General features: G+C 48.4%; 1 protein-coding gene across 1 annotated transcript in view; it reads right to left on the bottom strand.

The window, feature by feature from the left end:
- SLIT3 (slit guidance ligand 3) overlaps nucleotides 1-17,543 on the bottom strand; it is a 725,929-nt gene that overhangs the window by 593,423 nt on the left and 114,963 nt on the right. Inside the window, exon 4 of the mRNA XM_055421786.2 lies at nucleotides 5,516-5,587. Within this exon, the coding sequence (XP_055277761.2) occupies nucleotides 5,516-5,587 (72 nt within the window). The remainder of the gene's footprint in view (nucleotides 1-5,515; nucleotides 5,588-17,543) is intronic.

The following is a 17,543-nucleotide window of genomic DNA, read 5'->3' as shown; positions in this document are numbered from 1 at the left end:
CCCCAGCATATACGCCATTCCTGTCAGTTAGCCGGCAAAAGCTAACCATGGCCATTTTCACTGAGCACTTTCTGTGCGCTATACTCAGTGCTAGAGGTTGTCCCTGGGCTGGTTCCAAGTACATTACAAACACCTGGAGAAGGAGGTTCTATTATAGTCTATTTTACTGATCAACAACATGAGACCAGAGAGATTAAGTAATAATAATTTGCCCATGGTCTCATAACAAGTAATTGGCAGCTCTTTAACACTTTTACTTCACTGCCATCTCCTCAGATCAGCTCTGGGTCAGGAGTGAGAGAAAACCTAGCAAGAGCAGAAGTACAGCTCTGACACCTGAAAATCTTACCTCAGGATTCAGTTCAGCTCAGTCGCTCAGTCGTGTCCGACTCTTTGCGACCCCATGGACTGGAGCACGCCAGGCCTCCCTGTCCATCACCAACTCCCGGAGTTCACTCAAACTCATGCCCATTGAGTTGGTGACGCCATCCAACCATGTCATCCTCTGTCGTCCCCTTCTCCTCCCACCTTCAATCTTTCCCAGCATCAGCGTCTTTTCCAAGGAGTCAGTTCTTCACAGCAGGTGACCCAAGTATTGGAGTTTCAGCTTCAACATCGGTCCTTGCAATGAATATTCAGGACTGATCTCCTTTAGGATGGACTGGTGGGATCTCCTTGCAGTCCACGGGACTCTCAAGACACAGTTTCTCCCTCAGTCAGTCTCTCTCATCAGGAAGCTTCCATAAGCCTCTATCCTCCTCCATCAGAGGGCAGACAGACCGAAAACCTCAGGATTAGAGTGAGAGGGATTGGGGGTAGAAGGAGACGGGGACGGCAGAGAATGAGATGGCTGGATGGCATCACCGACTCAATGGACATGAGTTTGAGTGAACTCCGGGAGCTGGTGATGGACAGGGAGGCCTGGCGTGCTGTGGTTCATGGGGTCGCAAAGAGTCGGACACGACTAAGCGACTGAATTGAACTGAATATTTACTGAGTGCCCAAGGTAGGACAGAGGCCTTGCTGGGTGTTCTGCAGACCACAATGGTACTGCCTAAGCCTCAGGGCACTCCTGCGCTCTGGGATGCTGTGGCTCATGCTCTGAGTACTGAAGGACAGAGTAAGGGCGGAGATACGTCACTACTGTACACACGCACCAGGGAATCCCACGGCGCTGCCTCTGAGGGTGTGAGCACCAGCCGAGGTCTGATAAAAGCTCTCCTGTTTAGGATGACTTCAGCTCCCCACAATAGTTAGCGGAGCAATGCAGCATGCCAGAAATATTCTGCGGCAACATACATGCGCTCTGCTCCCCATTCCAGTGTATCCTGGTTGTACAACTAAACAGAGAATACCTAGGTAGGTCAGATAATTCTTCTGAGATTTAGAAGTAGATTTAATAATCATTCTCTTTGCAGAATTGCTGTGAAGGCTGAAATCTGAGCACTGAGGCAGAATCCAAAGAGCGGCTGCTGCTTAGAAATATGAGATATACAGACAAGTAGTTTAAAATCCGAGCCTTAATTTCCTCATCTACAAAATGGGCGTAATGAGGCAGAGAGCTAATTGTAGGAGAATGAACGCACAGTCTTCCGAGTCAGATTGCCCACATTTGGTTCCTGGCTCAGTTGCTGAGTAACTGTATGACGCTGGGCAAGTTCTTGGGCCTCTCTGAGCCCCAGTTTCACATCTGTGGAAAAGAAGTCATAGTCCCTGCCCCCACACCGTCATTAGGCGCATCAAACAAGTTACACGTGAAGCACTCAGAAGAGCATCTGGGACGCACTGTGTTTGCTACTGCCATTATCTTGAAGTGTTATTGTGAAGATCCAAGCCATTCAATGGAAGCACGGGGAACTGCACAGATTAGATGCTCAATCAACTTGGAGACGTCAGCTGTGTTTAAGTTCGGGGTCTCTTGCTCTGTCTTCTGAAGACAGAGTTATTCTTTGGGAAATCCATTCCCAGGACCCATACACCATCATCAACAAACAGCTGGTTAATTGGAGGACATCGTCTCAGCAGCCACAGTCACCTGCTCAGAGTCAGAGGTGTGACCAAGGTAAGCAACTGACTCTCAGTTCTTTTTGGCATGACTGTCGTCAATGACAGCCCCTCCACCCTGGTTGCCAGGTTGCTTCGCTCTGAGTCTCCTGCTGCTGTCTGCCATCCCACGCACACTTCCAAGGGCTGGAGGGAGGGGGGTGAAGTCCTGATGACACCACACGCCCCTGGATCCAGCGGTTTCTAAACCCAATCACAGGGGCTTCCCTGGTAGCTCAGTGGTGAAGAGCCTGCCTGCCGATGCAGAAGACACGGGTTTGAACCCTGATTGGGAAGATCCCACATGACCCAGAGCAACTAAGCCTGTGCGCCACCACTATTGAGCCTGTGCCCTAGAGCCTGCAAGCCAAGACGATTGAGACCCGCATGCCCTACAGCCTGTGGGCCACAACAAAAATCCACTGCAGTGAGGGGCCTGCATGCTGCAGCAGGAGAGTGGCCCCTACTTGCCGCAAGTAAAGAAAAGCCCGTTCAGCAATGAAGATCAGCACAACCGGAAATAAATAGACAGAATATTCAAGAAAATAAAAATCATAAGTAAAGCCAACCATAACAACCACTGGCCTTCTCGTGCATATGAACTAACATATTTCCCCTTTGGATTAAACCAATTTTAGTCACATTTCTGTCACTAGTTAGTAGTGATATTATAATAACATCGGTTCCCAACGAATATCATTTCCTTTTCCCATCACTACATGTCTTAAAATATGACCATAGCTTTTCCAAAAGGTATTTTTCAGATAATCATTGAATATGAAGCAGTTTTTGTCTACAGATCTAATAAGAGAAGGTGTGTCAGAACTGCTGCTTAAAGCTCACGGCAGATTGTGGAGGAGACAGCCACCCAGCAGCCCCATTTAGCATTCCTTGGAAAATGGCTCACTGTGTCTATTGAGATTCAGTGCTCTTTTAAAACAGAGCCGGTGGCATATGTATACACACTCATGATTGCACATTTATTGATTTCTAATTTGCACCCTGCTTACTTCCAAAAAGGCCCTGGAGTGACTGACAAAATAAGACAAAGACACAAGAGGGTCATTAAGAAAAATCAAAGACCAAGCCCAGAGAGAAAAAGGGATTGCTGATTATAGCTGAAACCCAGGTTAATAAAGCTGCTTCAATGAAAAAAATATATATTTAGCTCTCAGCTCTTTGGCAGCTATTCAGAGTGTGTCCTGACGGGGCACAGGGCATCCTTCATGTCTGCAGCTCAATACCCAGCACAGAGACCAGGCACCTGGGAGAAGCTTCCTGAATGAATGGTGGATAAAAGATTCAAAGCTCCCTGAGAGCACTGCTCATAACCAGAGGCCCACCCATTCCTGAGTGCCTCGTGTGTCACATTGGGCCTGGCCAGGGACCTGGAGAGGAACAGACCTTTCCAACCGCTGCTCTCTGGCTTGAAGCAAAAGCTCCATGTAACAGATCACAGTTCTCAAGGCAGCTACTCGTCTCTTCAAGTCTCCCATGAAAGGAGATTAGAAACAAGTTGTGAAGATGGGAACTGCAGGAGTAACAATAGTTATCTATGCTGTCATGTGTGCAGAGCACTTTACACCCTAGAAAATGCGGGCACAGCACAATCTCTGGGTGCAGAGAGCTCCTCGGTGAGGTGCGTGAACAGAAGAGGGGGCCTGGTGAGGACACTTAGGCACAGAAGGCAAAGTGGCCCTCCTCACCTCGCTCCGTCAGAAAGGGGACATGGGGCCACCATACTGGACTCCCCACGCCCCTGTGCTGCCTGCCTGGGCCTGGCACCCTGCATCTCAGAGACCTGTTCTCATAGCCTGAAACGCCTCCTCTGTGCAGGTCAAGATCAGCTCCGCCTAAATTGGGCATCCACGGATGTCTGCAGGGAGCACGAACCAGACCCCTTCTCCAACCTCCTGCAGCAGCAGGACCCTCAGACCCCGCCCACTCAAAGCTGCCTGGCAGTGTGGCCCCACGGGCACCTTCTGTTTGCAGAAAGTGATGCTGAGAGTCCAGGTGAACGGCACAGCACAGTCTGTATGGTTTAGTTAAAAGCAGGCTGAAAGGCACAAGGTAGTGCTGGGTGGAGAGACGGCTATTAAGTGAGGGTTTAAGGAAAGAACTCTCCAGGGAGGACGAAGGGAAAAACCAGAGTGGTTTCCCCACCTGCCCATTGGGTATCGCTTATTCAGCTCTGCCAGATCCACACTGCACTTCACCCCCCTCACATCCATCAGGGCGGATGCAGAATGGAAGGCTGGAAAGGGAGGCGTGCTCTTTCCCACAGTCAGGACAGTCGGCCAGGTGGACTGAGCAAGAGAAAGGAGTGCCGGCCAGAGACGACTGTGACGAAGGCCAGGTGCGCCCGAGGGGATGCAGGCAAGGCCGCACCGCCACGCCGGCCAGGCCCGCCCGCTGACGCCCCCAGAGCGCCTGAAGTGCGGCTATGTGCATAGCCTCTCGCCGTGTGCACAGACAGACACACAGCTTCCTAATGCAGAAATCGCTCGTGAGTACACATGCAAACATGTGTTTCATATTTCCCAACTGATCCTGCAGCCTCCATGCACCAGGGCACCGCATACGTAGGCATTAAACATGGCCTTCGGAATGGGAATGGTGGCCGCCATGCAGAAACCTCTCTAGTAATGCCACAGTCCTCCCAGCCACGTTGTAAATCTTGCTGCCTGACTGCTAAGCAGCCAGACACTTGTTGCTCCAACCAGAAAGTTAAGCCTTGGGCAAGCAATTCACCCCATAACATACACTAGCCACCGCCAGTAGGACTTTCAAGATACAGCCATGAAGCTGTTCAGTCAGCAGTCAGCACTTGCCTAACACCCCCAGTCCACGAATCACACTCTTCATCCGGATGTGTTTCTCCAGCTCTTGAGTATCCAAACTCTCATGCTGAATAAATACACAAAGACATCTCCAAGTCTCCCCACTTCATTATATCCTGGACCATCCCAAAGAGAAAGCAAAGTTCAAGGTGTTTCTTCCTTTTCCACACAAATCACAGACCTCCAGATCCAGAGTTCCCGGACTGGCAGTGGGAGGAAGCAGGCACAGGGCAGGAACCCTTCTAGCCGCAAGGAGGTGAGGTTGACAGGTTTAATCCAAACCACTGCCCTCCAAGACTGTCCTGTGTGAACCGACTCACCTCCAAGCCCCCCTCGGGGCATCTCCCCGAGGTACACTCAGACCCAGGCGAAAGGATGGACTCCCGCCCTCCGTGTAAAGGAGAGATGCGCTGGACGCACAGCTCTCACCGGCCACCTCAGTGGCTCTCTGAAGGAAGGGAGCAGAAAAGGTGGGCTTGGGTGGCGCACAGGGACCCACACACTAAGCCGGGCTCCAGAGGCCCACACATGCGGACTCACTGCCAAGCTCCGCGTGGTCAGGGCTCCCTGCGCTAAGGCAACCGCAGCCTCTGCATCAGCAGAGGTAGAGAAAGCCAGGTCACTCTACTCACAGTCTGGTGAGCTTCAGGTTGCTCTGGAAAAGCAGTTCTGGGAGGACCTGGAGCTTATTCTTGTTCAGGCGCCTGAAACGGGAAAAGGAAAAGACAATGAAGAGATGTCAAGAGGGCACGGAGCTGGATCACGGGTGTTCACAGACCCCCATCCGTCCCTCAACAGGCCTCAAAGGCCTCTCGATCTTTCATCATGGGATGCTCAGCACGCGGAAGGCGTATTCCATCTTGCCAAATGTGGAGTCAGGTGGGGGATAAAAGGCAAAGGTAGGTGGGAAGCAGGAACACAACTTGCTTGCCGTCTCTCCCCTGTCACGAGCCTCAGAGAGACGACAGCGATGACAACAACATTCTTTCCCAGGAACCTCAGACAGGCTTTTGAACTTGTCTCACCAATTGCTTGCTCTAAGTAGCTATTGCCAACTGATGGGACGGGCATGTGAAATGGGTCCCTAAAAATAAATAAAAATGCAAGAGAGAATATTCCAGATCCTCAGTGGGTGGTGGGGGTGGGGAGGAGAGACAGCAGCCATTATAGGAGCAGAGGAGAGAGTGGGCATCACCATGGGTTCACGGACCAGAATGGGCCCTTGGTACTTTCACCTCTGTGGGCACCTTCCTCTATTTAAAACATTAAATATCATATTGCATAACTATGAAAGTGAAAGCCGCTCAGTTGTATCCAATTCTTTGCTACCCCATGGACTATACAGTCCATGGAATTCGCCAGAATACAGGAATGTGCACCCATTCCCTCTCCTGGGGATCTTTCCAACCCAGGAATCAAACCAGGGTCTCCTACATTGCAGGTGGATTCTTTACCAACTGAGCTACCAGGGAAGCCCATTATATAACTATGCTCGTATAAAAACAAATACATTAAGATTATATAACATTTACTTGACCTAAACACTCACTTTTTTTCTTTTAATTTTCAAAGAAATTCAACCATTTTCATGGGTCCCTTAACAGCAATATTGGCCCTGGGTGCTGTCCCCACTGTGCCTAACAGGGAAGCCGGCCACTGTCTTGGCGTGCAGTGGGGCTGGAGGCCAGTCCAGGAGGGGCAGCCCATGCTGGATGGCAGCAGCAGAGCCAGACGCTGTCCTGAGAATGGTCCACCCTAATACCCACGGTAACGAATGCCACCTGAGCTGCCAGGGGATGCTGAGTCACTGCTGCTGCCCCCATGAGCGCTGCTTTCCCAGGAGTGTGAGGTCAAAACGGAAAGCCTGCCCCATGCTTGGGGCTTTCCAGATGCCGCTAGTGCAGCAGACGTAAGAGACTTGGGTTCGATCCCTGGGTCAGGAAGATCCTCTGGAAGAGGGCATGGCAACCCACTCCAGTATTCTTGCCTGGAGAATCTCATGGACAGAGGAGCCTGGCAGTTTATAGTCCATGGAGTCACAAAGAGTAGGACACGACTAAACTGACTTGACATGCAGGCACGCTTCTTGCTCACCCCCAGGCCTCTCTATCCAAATATCATTCAGTTCAGTTCAGTCGCTCATTCGTGTCTGACTCTTTGTGACCCCATGGACTGCAGCATGCCAGGCTTCCCTGTCCATCACCAACTCCCAGAGTTTGCTCAAACTCATATCCATTAAGTCAGTGATGCCATCCAACTATCTCATCCTCTGTCATCCCCTTCTCCTCCCGCCTTCAATCTTTCCCAGCATCAGCGGCTTTTCCAATGAGTCAGTTCTTTGCATCAGGTGGACAAAATATTGGAGTTTCAGCTTCAGCATCCTTCCAGTGGATATTCAGGACTGATTTTCTTTAGGATGGACTGGTTTGATCTCCTTGCAGTTCAAGGGACTCTCAAGAGTCTTCTCCAGCATCAATTCTTCGGCACTCAGCTTTCTTTATGGTCCAGCTCTCACATCCATACATGACTACTGGAAAAACCATAGCTTTGACTAGACGGACCTTTGTCAGCAAATGTCATTATGCACCCTAATCACAGAAGCCCAAACCAGTGTCCCCAGATATCCTCAAAATTCTCAGATTCTTACTCCCCAGAGTCTCCCAGTGCAAAGACCAGTTTACAAATGGCTGAATTTCTCTGCTTAAACTATGCATGTTTGGCTATGTGGAATAACCATGTTATTCCATCTTAGAGCTAAGTGAACTGAAGAGAAGAAAAGGTGACCTTCTTCCCAGCTTCTGGCCCCAAAGCCCACGCTGTCACAGAGCTCCAAGCAGCTGTGATTCCTGGGGGTGGGGGTGGGGTATTATTATCTGCCCTTTTTTATTCCAGGTCAACAGATAAAAACTTGAGAGGGACAGGACACCAGAAGGGAGTTTACAAGAGCAAAGCATGTGGGAGAGAAGCCTTTATGACCCTAAGGAATGAGGCTCTGGTGAGAAGCATGTGGCTCAGCCCTGCAGGGGTGCACACTGAGCATGGGCACGTGAAGACCAACCACATTCCGCTGGCGACTCTCCTGCCCGGAAGGAAGCCAGAGGCAAGGCTGGCAAGTGGGACATGCAAGCTCAAGTTCCCTGCCCCACCTAACTCCCTGTGTTCTCCATTTTTAAAAACAGAGGTTATAAAAAAAAGCCTTAACATAGACTTGACCATCTTAACCGTGTTTAACTGAAGTAAGCTCATGTCATTGTGCAGCAGATCTCCAGAGCCTGGCCATCAGGCAAACTCGAAGCGTGTGCGAGAGAGACAGCGCACACCGCCACTCGCCTGGTCCCTGGCAGCCGCCATTCTGCGGTACTTGTTGTCCCTATGGATTTGGCCAGTGCCCTTCTCATCACTCCCAGGATCTGCCTTTTACGTGCTCCTGTCACTCAGGTGGGGAGAATGGGGGTAGCCCAGAGGATAGGACGGTGTGAGGCAGTCTAGCCCCTTGTTCCTAGCAGCTTCCATATAGCCAGTGATAAATGAGCGTGTGTGCATGTATGCTCTGTGACCCCAAGGACTAGCCTGTCAGACCCCTCTGTCTGTGATAAGCCACTTTCTTATATGGATTCTTATGGGAAAGCACCCCTTAGAAGAAACGGCGTAGCCCTCACAGTCAGCAAAAGAGTCTGAAATGCGGTACTTGGATGCAATCTCAAAAATGACACAATGATCTCTGTTTGCTTCTAAGACAAACCATTTAATATTACAGTAATCCAAGTCTATGCCCCAGTCAAAATGCTGCAGGAGCTGAAGTTGAAAGGTTCTATGAAGACCTACAAGACCTTCTAGAAGTAACACCCAAAAAAGATGCCCTATTCATTATAGGGGACTGGAATGCAAAAACAGGAAGTCAGGAGATACCTGGAGTAACGGGCAAATTTGGCCTTGGAGTACAGAATGAAGCAGGGCAAAGGCGAACAGTTTTGCCAAGAGAACGCACTGGTCATAGCAAACACCCTCTTCCAACAACACAAGAGAAGACTCTACACACGGACATCACCAGATGGTCGACACCGAAATCAGAGTGATTGTATTCTTTGCAGCCAAAGATGGAGAAGCTGTATACAGTTAGCAAAAACAAGACCAGGAGCTGACTGTGGCTCAGATCATGAACTCCTTATTGCCAAATTCAGATTCAAATTGAAGAAAGTAGGGAAAAACACTAGACCATTCAGGTATGACCTAAATTAAATCCCTTATGATTATACAGTGGAAGTGAGAAATAGATTTAAGGGACTAGATCTGATTGACACAGTGCCTGATGAACTCTGGATGGAGGTTCGTGACATTGTACAGGAGACAGGGACCAAGACCATCCCCAAGAAAAAGAAATGCAAAAAAGCAAAATGGTTGTCTGAGGAGGCCTTACAAATAGCTGAGAGAAGAAGAGAAGCTAAAGGCAAAGGAGAAAAGAAAAGATACACCCATTTGAATACATAGTTCCAAAGAATAGCAAGGAGAGATAAGAAAGCCTTAATCAGTGATCAATGCAAAGAAATAGAGAAAAATATTAGAATGGGAAAGACTAGAGATCTCTTCAAAAAATTAGAGATACCAAGGGAACATTTCATGCAAAGATGGGCACAAAAAAGGACAGAAATGGTATGGACCTAATAGAAGCAGAAGATATTAAGAAGATATTAAGATATTAAGAAGAGGCAAGAATACACAGAAGAACTGTATAAAAAAGATCTTCATGACATAGATAATCACGATGGTGTGACCACTACCTAGAGCCAGACATCCTGGAATGTGAAGTCAAGTGGGCCTTAGGAAGCATCACTACGAACAATGCTACTGGAGGTTATGGAATTCCAGTGGAGCTATTACAAATCCTGAAAGATGATGTTGTGGAAGTACTGCACTCAGTATGCCAGCAAATTTGGAAAACTCATCTGTGGCCACAGGACTAGAAAAGGTCAGTTTTCATTCCAATCCAAAGAAAGGCAATGCCAAAGTTCAAACTACCACACAATTGCACTCATCTCACATGCCAGCAAAGTAATGCTCAATATTCTCCAAGCCAGGCTTCAACAGTACGTGGACCATGAACTTTCGGATGTGCAAGCTGGATTTAGACAAGGTAGAGAAACCAGAGATCAAATTGTCAACATCTGCTGGCTCATTGAAAAAGCAAGAGAATTCCAGAAAAACATCTACTTCTACATTATTGACTATGCCAAAGCCTTTGACTGTGTGGATCACAACACACTGTGGAAAATTCTTCAAGAGATGGGAATACCCAACCACCTGATGTGCCTCCTGAGAAATCTGTGTGCAGGTCAAGAAGCAACAGTTAGAACTTGACATGGAACAACAGACTGGTTCCAAATAGGAAAAGGAGTACGTCAAGGCTGTATATTGTCACCTGCTTATTTAACTTATATGCAGAGTACATTATATGAAAGGCCGGGCTGGATGAAGCACAAACTGGAATCAAGATTGCTGAGAGAAACAGCAATAACCTCAGATATGCAGATGACATCACCCTTATGGTAGAAAGCAAAGAAGAACTAAAGAGTCTCTTGATGAAAGGGAAAGAGGAGAGTGAAAAAGTTGGCTTAAATTCAACATTCAGAAAATGAAGATCATGGCATCTGGTCCCATCACTTCATGGCAAATAGATGGGGAAACAGTGCAAACAGTGACAGACTTTATTTTTTGAGACTCCAAAATCACTGCAGATGGTGACTGCAGCCATGAAATTAAAAGACACTTGCCCCTTGGGAGAAAAGCTATGACCAAACTAGACAGAATATTAAAAAGCAGAGACACTACTTTGCTAACAAAGGTCCATCTAATCAAAGCTCTGTTTTTTTCCAGTAGTGATGTATGGATGTGAAACCTGGACTATAAAGAAAACTGAGTGGAGAAAAATGGGTGCTTTTGAACTGTGATGTTGGAGAAGACTCTTGAGAGTCTCTTGGACTGCAAGGAGATCCAACACCAGTCAATCCTAAAGGAAATCAATCCTGAATATCCACTGGAAGGACTGATGCTGAAGCTGTAACTCCAATACTTTGGCCACCTGATGCAAAGAACTGATTCATTGGAAAAGACCCTGACGCTGGGAAAGGTTGAAGGCTGGAGGAGAAGGAGACGACAGAGGATGAGATGGTTGGATGGCATCATCAACTCAACGGACATGAGTTTGAACAAGCTCCAGGAGATGGTGATGGACAGGGAAGCCTGGTGTGCCACAGTCCATGGGGTTGAAAAGAGTCGGACATGACTGAGCGACTGAACTGAACTGAACACGGAAAAGCACTGGTCCCAGAGAAGGTGTGCTGCTTTGACTCTGGGATCAGCCAGACTAGGTTCAGGTCTGGCTCTATCATGTTCTCGTCATAGGACCTTGGGGAAGTTACCTTGCTACTTAAGCCTCAGTTTTCCACCTGCAAAATAACTCTACTCAGTGGGTCACAGTAAATCTTGACAGTGTATGTAAAAGCATCTAGCACTGCAGCGAGCGCATGGCATAATCAAAATGAGCTGCTTGGTAACTCTGTGTCAGACACTGCTCTGTGTGCTGGAAGCGTAGGATCTCGGGCAGTGCACCTCAGAAACCGGGGTCATTATTACCGACATCTTACAGATAGAGGATATCAAGGGACTTCCCTGGTGGCCCAGTGGTTAAGAATCCACCTGCCAATGCACAGGACACAGGTTTGATCCCTGCTCTAGGAAGACCCCACATGCTACAAGGCACCCAAGCCCATAAGCTGCAAAAAGAAAGACCACTGCAATGAAAAGCCCACACACTGCAACTTGAGAGTGGCCCCCGCTTTAAGCACCTAGAGTAGGCCTGCATGCAGTCAACAATAAATAAATAGACAGATTCCGTGGAATTCTCCAGGCCAGAATGGTGGAGTGGGTAGCCCTCCCCTTCTCCAGGGGATCTTCCCAATCCAGGGGTCAAACCCAGGTCTCCCACATTGCAGGCGGATTATTTACCAGCTGAGCCACCAGGGAAGCCCAGGAATACTGGAATGGGTAGCTTATCCCTTCTCCAGCGAATCTTCCCGACCCAGCAGTCGAACCGAGGACTCCTGCATTGCAGGCAGATTCTTTACCAGCTGAGCTACCAGGGAAGCCAAACAGATAGACAGATAAAGGATGTCAACACATGGAGAGGTAGGTGAAGCCCATTCTGCAAGGCCACTGTGATAGGAAAAGGCGGAGGCAGGATGTTGACCCCAGCGGGCTGCCTCCTGAACCTGGTTCTAACCACTGGGGTTACTGGAAGCCTCTCTATCAATGATAGCTACCCTCCCCCAACCCCCCCTTTTCTCCCCTTCTTGTCTTTTTGGCTCTGCTTCCTTTCATCCAGGGTGGCAACCTCCCCCGCCCAGACAACCATCCGCCCTGAGGACACTTCCCTCTCTGAAAAGGATGCTCTTGGGTCCCCGAGGCCAGCAGTGGGCTTCCAGGTAGGTCTGTCTGGAACTCTCCTCTACAACCACAGCTGCACAAAGCCTGGTGAGAGTTACACCCAGACAGCCAATGCACCAATTCAGGCAAAAGTCCTGTAATCTGGCCCACCACAGCCTGCAGTGGGGAGGGTATTGACTATGCTCAAAGCTCAAAACCAGAGTTGAAGCTAAAAATAAAACCAGCTTGGCTCTGAGGCTCCAGGAAGGGAAGGGAAATCGTTTTCAGTTCTTTGCCGGTATTTGCGGCTGGACAAAAATAAAAACACAACCAAATTTAGCCAATTGTGTGCTGTCTGCTGCTTCGTAAACCCTGAATGAGGATTCCAGGGCGGCTGGGCTGGGCTCTCCTTCCTTTAAAAGCCTCAGGGTCTTTCTGCTTCAGCTTGGGCAGGCCATAGGCTGGTTCTCTGTTATCAAGGGGATTTTGATACATTTCTAGTTCACCCCATCCTGAGATTTATTTATTCTTATGTAGAGAGCCGAGTTGGTCTGAAAGGTCTTACTCGAAGAGCTGATGAAGCCTCCAGGCTGCATAAGGTGCGCTTCTCACGTGGCTGCTCTAAGAGCAGCTCCTGAACAGGAAAATGGACAGAGGGAAACAGGTCATTCCCTGCCAGAGGGACAGATAAGTGCTGGGCTGCAGACAGCAGCTATTGGCCTCTCTGCCCTCCATCACTCATGCCATCTGCTGCTCTGTCTCCTGGGTCCAGAGGTAGAAATGTGCCCCAGTTCAAACTGGAAATAAACCTGTGACATCTAGATGGAGAAAAGGGATGAATGGGACCCATATGAGGGCAGACCTCAGGAGGTCACCAGACAAGATTTGGGCCCCGGTCAGTGATAAGTCCACCTGGATGTCTTCTCTTCCTCTAAGATCAACACTCCTTTTCAGCTTTCCTGCTGGAACAATGGGAGGGTCAAGAAGTCCACGGGCTGCCAGCTGTAAGGTCATTCTGTTTTTCAGCTGAACTGTGAAGCCCCAAGAAACAGAGTCTTGGCTTTGTGGTACCACTGATGGCCTTCTTGGAGGAACCTGGGGGTAAGATCTAATTAGAGATTGTTTCCACCTTATTGAATTCTTTCATTTGTCTGTCCATTGAACCCATGCAACCACTAATTTATCCATTCATAAAACCACCCTCTACCCCTCTGTCTGTGCATCCATCCATTCATCTACCCATCCATCCATCTTCCCAGGCATTTTTCAATATGAACATACAAAGATGATTAAGATACGGTCCCTTCCTGTATCTGCATGCATAAGATGTAGATGAAGAAGGATGTCAGATGCTAGCAAAGGAGACTGACATGGAAACAAAGATCTGTAGCATGATCTTGTGAGCAAAGCTATCACGGGGGCACAAGAGGAGGAGCAGCTAACCCTGGGACAGGAAGGCTTCCTGAAGAAACTGGTTTGGAGCTTTTGTTTATTGGTTTGTTGTTTGAAGCACAGTTTTGACTCTTCAGGAGACACAACGGGTTCTAGGCTTCGAAAGCAGTATGTGCATGGAGGGCCCGGAGACTAAGGAGCGGCTTTTGGGGAACAGGGCTGCACTGCAGGGACTAGACGGCTTGAGAAACACAAGTGGGGAAGCTCCAGGGCTAAGCAGAGGTCACATTAATGAGGGTCCCCGCGGGTCATGATAAAGGACTTGGGCTTGGCTGTGTACTGAGAGTCAGAGGGAGCCACAGACGGAGTCTGAGCCTGAACGACCATCTGTTTTGGATTTTGACCAGTTCTGTTGAGTAGCCGTAAGCCTGGCTTGAAAGAGGGTGGGGTGGAATCAGAGGCAAGGCGAGCAATTAGAGGGCTCCTAGTAATCTCCGAGGCTGTGTGAGGCCCTGGGGAAGGGGAGGAGTCACACTGGAGTGAAGAAGCGGGATCTGAGGTCTCAACCACGGGCTTTTGTGAGTGAATGCATATGAGGGCTACAGGAGTGAAGGGGTTAAAAGTGGCCCCAGGGGCTCCCACTTGGGTAACTGATTAATCAAAACGACCAATTAGCACTAAAAATAGAGACAAGAGGACCATCGCACAGAAGGGGCTGTGTCCAGATTCAGGACTTCTGAACTGCTGGGATCCCTGAAATGCATGTGGCAGCTGGTTGCAGTGGCTGGCAATGATGGTAAGACCATGAGTCAGGCACCGCACAAGGGGCTTCCCACAGAATAACTGCAAAAGCAGTACTAGCAGTCACCCTATAATAATGAAACAAAGGCCTGAGAAGGCTAAGCCACCTGCCCAGAGCCAAACTCAGCCACAATGACGGCGATGGGCTTGAACACACGTGTGTGTCCTTGGTCTCTCAGTTGTGTCCGACTCGTTTTGATCCTTTGAACTGTAGCCCGCCAGGCTCCTATGTCCAGGGGATTCTCCAGACAAGAATCCTGGAGTGGGTTGCCATTCCCGCCTCCAGGGGATCGTCCTGAGCCAGGGATTAAACCTGCATTTACCCAATGCCAAACCTGTGCTCTTTACCATGGATAATGAGGTATTTAATTTAGCCCTCATTATAGACTGTCATGACTTACTACCTCGTGTGTGGGTCTCATCTTCCCATTAAGTTCTAAAGGTCCTTAAGTGGGAAATATGTCTAATATCTGCTCAGCGACCCACTGTGAGCCAACACAACCCCGGGGATACAAGGGGGCTTTTAGTAAGGGCCTCTTGAATTTCATGAGTAAGTCATAAACTGGGAATGGTCAATTCAGGAAACCTGAAAAATCAATAGCTTTTCTGGGCTGGGTGAAGGGAGTCATCCTGTTCGTAGGTGAACAAGACTCCCAGAAGGTCTAATTGCTTGAGTCTGTCTGCTTCCAGAATCTTCTTGGAGACTCAGCTTCCAGAGTCAGCTGCCTCACTACTGCCCTACTGGGCAGAAAGGCAGAAGAGGATGGGGCCAGGGCAGAATCTTAGTGGGTGCAGGATAGGTGAGAGGCCTCCAGGCCAGAAGGAAACAGGCTCAGCAGCAGCAGGCCCCAGCACCCACAGCATGCCTCCCCTTTCTTCAGGAGGTGTGGAATGTTCAGCTGCTCAGCTAAGGCCTGAGGGAGGAAGGAAGTCAGTGTGCTAATTCCCAAAGGTCACAGGACTGTTGGCTTTAGTAATGAAATCAATTGAATCCCCTTCTCCAGGCACTTTCCTAGGCAGGCTGGATGGCTTCCAGGTCTTCTGGTGTTTTCCGAAACACCAACAAGAGCCAAAGTGGTTTTGCTATTTGGAGCAGAAGCTCCAGGCCTCCCCCAGTACATCCTGACAGAACCTACAAGAAGGGCAAAACCCACGAGAAGGGCAGAACCAAATTCAGAGGCCTCACACCCCAACTTGGAGGTGGCACTCTCATCCACGAGGACGCACAGATGTCACTCTGTATCAGGGGAACTCCTCAGCAGAGCAGAGTCAAGAGCAGAGAACCTGAATAGGGCTTGTTTCCACAGATATTTACTGTAGCCACTGATGGCCTCATATTTTCTTGGTTTCCTCACCTCCCCACCACATCAAATTCAGGTTTTTTTCTTGTTATGCAAATTTCATAATGCAAATTGGATGTAACCTGATCAGTTCAGCAAGAAACCTGATCTGTACTGACTGCTGGCTCACAGCACTGTCACATCAGAGAGGGCCCCTGCATGCGTAAGAGGAAAGCCTGCTGGCCACCGGTTTCAACACCCAGGAGCCACTTTGGTTAGTGACTGGCTGTTCTCTGCCACTGGGATTTCCCTCTTTTTAATAATGTCTTTTTAGAGGGTCTTTTTTTTGGTGAGGGGGCAAGTGGGTAGCAGCTTTATTGAGCTCTAACAGGGCTTCCTTTTTTAATAGCACTCCTGGACCAAGCCACAATTTAATTTCATGGTTTGGAAGCCAGTTGACCTGAATCTTGTCTTCCATGGAATTCAGCATTTGCTCAATGACATTTAGGTTGACTTCTGTCAGTTTTGAAAATCTGTTATTTTTAGTTGGTAACTTCAAAATGTCCTAATAGCAATTAAAAACCTTTGCTTCTGACATTTCTGTAAGAGAAACAACTTTGTCATCCTAATCTAAAACTCTTGCCCTAAGCAGTTTTTTCCCCACTGAGTTAAGAGAATCCTTAAAAAATAAAATAGCTTTAAGTTTATTTTAGGAACAATTATTATGTAATAGCAAACCTTGAACCTTGTGAGATACCCAAGAGGGCATCTGTGAGGGGCTTAGCAGTGTACCGCAAAGGCTCGCCAAGTGGGAGCTGTGGCGGCCACTGTGGTTTTCATTATCATCATTCCTAGACACCCCAGGAGGTCAGAAATAGGGAAGATTTATTTCTCCTTTACAGATGACTGTATTGGTCAGCAAGGCTATAAACAGTAACAAATGAACCCCAAAATCTCATTGCATCAACACAACAGACATGGATTTCACACTCACATAAAAACTTGCTTCATCTTGTAAAGAACATAGTATGTTGGGGAGGAGTCGGAAGGAGGAGCTACAACAGGTCTTCAGTTCCTTGACCTCATAGTAACTAATATCACTTCTCTCAGTCTATTGGCCAGAACTAGTCACATGGCCAAACCTAACCACAAAAGAAGACAGGAAATCTACAGGGACACTTGGATATTTGGTGAGAACTATCACGATAACCAACTCATCTTGGAATCAAAGCAACAATAATGATCTCTTTGATCTTGTTCTTCCTTCTTTCCTTTTTTCCTATCAATGCCAGGCCCTTACAGTGTGCTAAGTACAGAGGGAGGTGCTTAAGTGCATTATCTTACTTCATCCTTAAAGCAACACTGTTATTGTCAGTATCCTACACAAGGAAACTGAGGGGCGGAGAGGTTATGGAGCTTGTCTAAAGTCACACAGCTGATAAGGTTTGGACAGAAGCCTCTCTGACACCAAAACCTGTGTCAGAGTTCCTTCACCATTCTCCTTCCTTAACTCTTTGGTGCTTGGTTGACCAGAAGGCCTCCCAACAATCCTAGGAAGGAGCCAGTAATAAGGAGTTGCTGTTGCTTAGTCACTAAGTCATGTCCAACTCTTTGAGACTTCATGGTCTGCAGCATGCCAGGCTCCCCTGTCCTCCGTTATCTCCTAGAGTTTGCTCAAACTCAAGTCCATTGAATTGATGATGCCATCCAACTATCTCATCCTCTGTTCTCAATCCTTCCCAGTATCAGAGTCTTTTCCAATGAGTTG

Source organism: Moschus berezovskii, chromosome 18, assembly GCF_049115385.1.
Source record: "Moschus berezovskii isolate FMDL1 chromosome 18, NW_MosBer_1.0, whole genome shotgun sequence".
Classification (NCBI taxonomy): domain Eukaryota; kingdom Metazoa; phylum Chordata; class Mammalia; order Artiodactyla; family Moschidae; genus Moschus; species Moschus berezovskii.
Note: the sequence above shows the minus strand (reverse complement) of the source record. Positions and strands in the feature narration are given on the sequence as shown.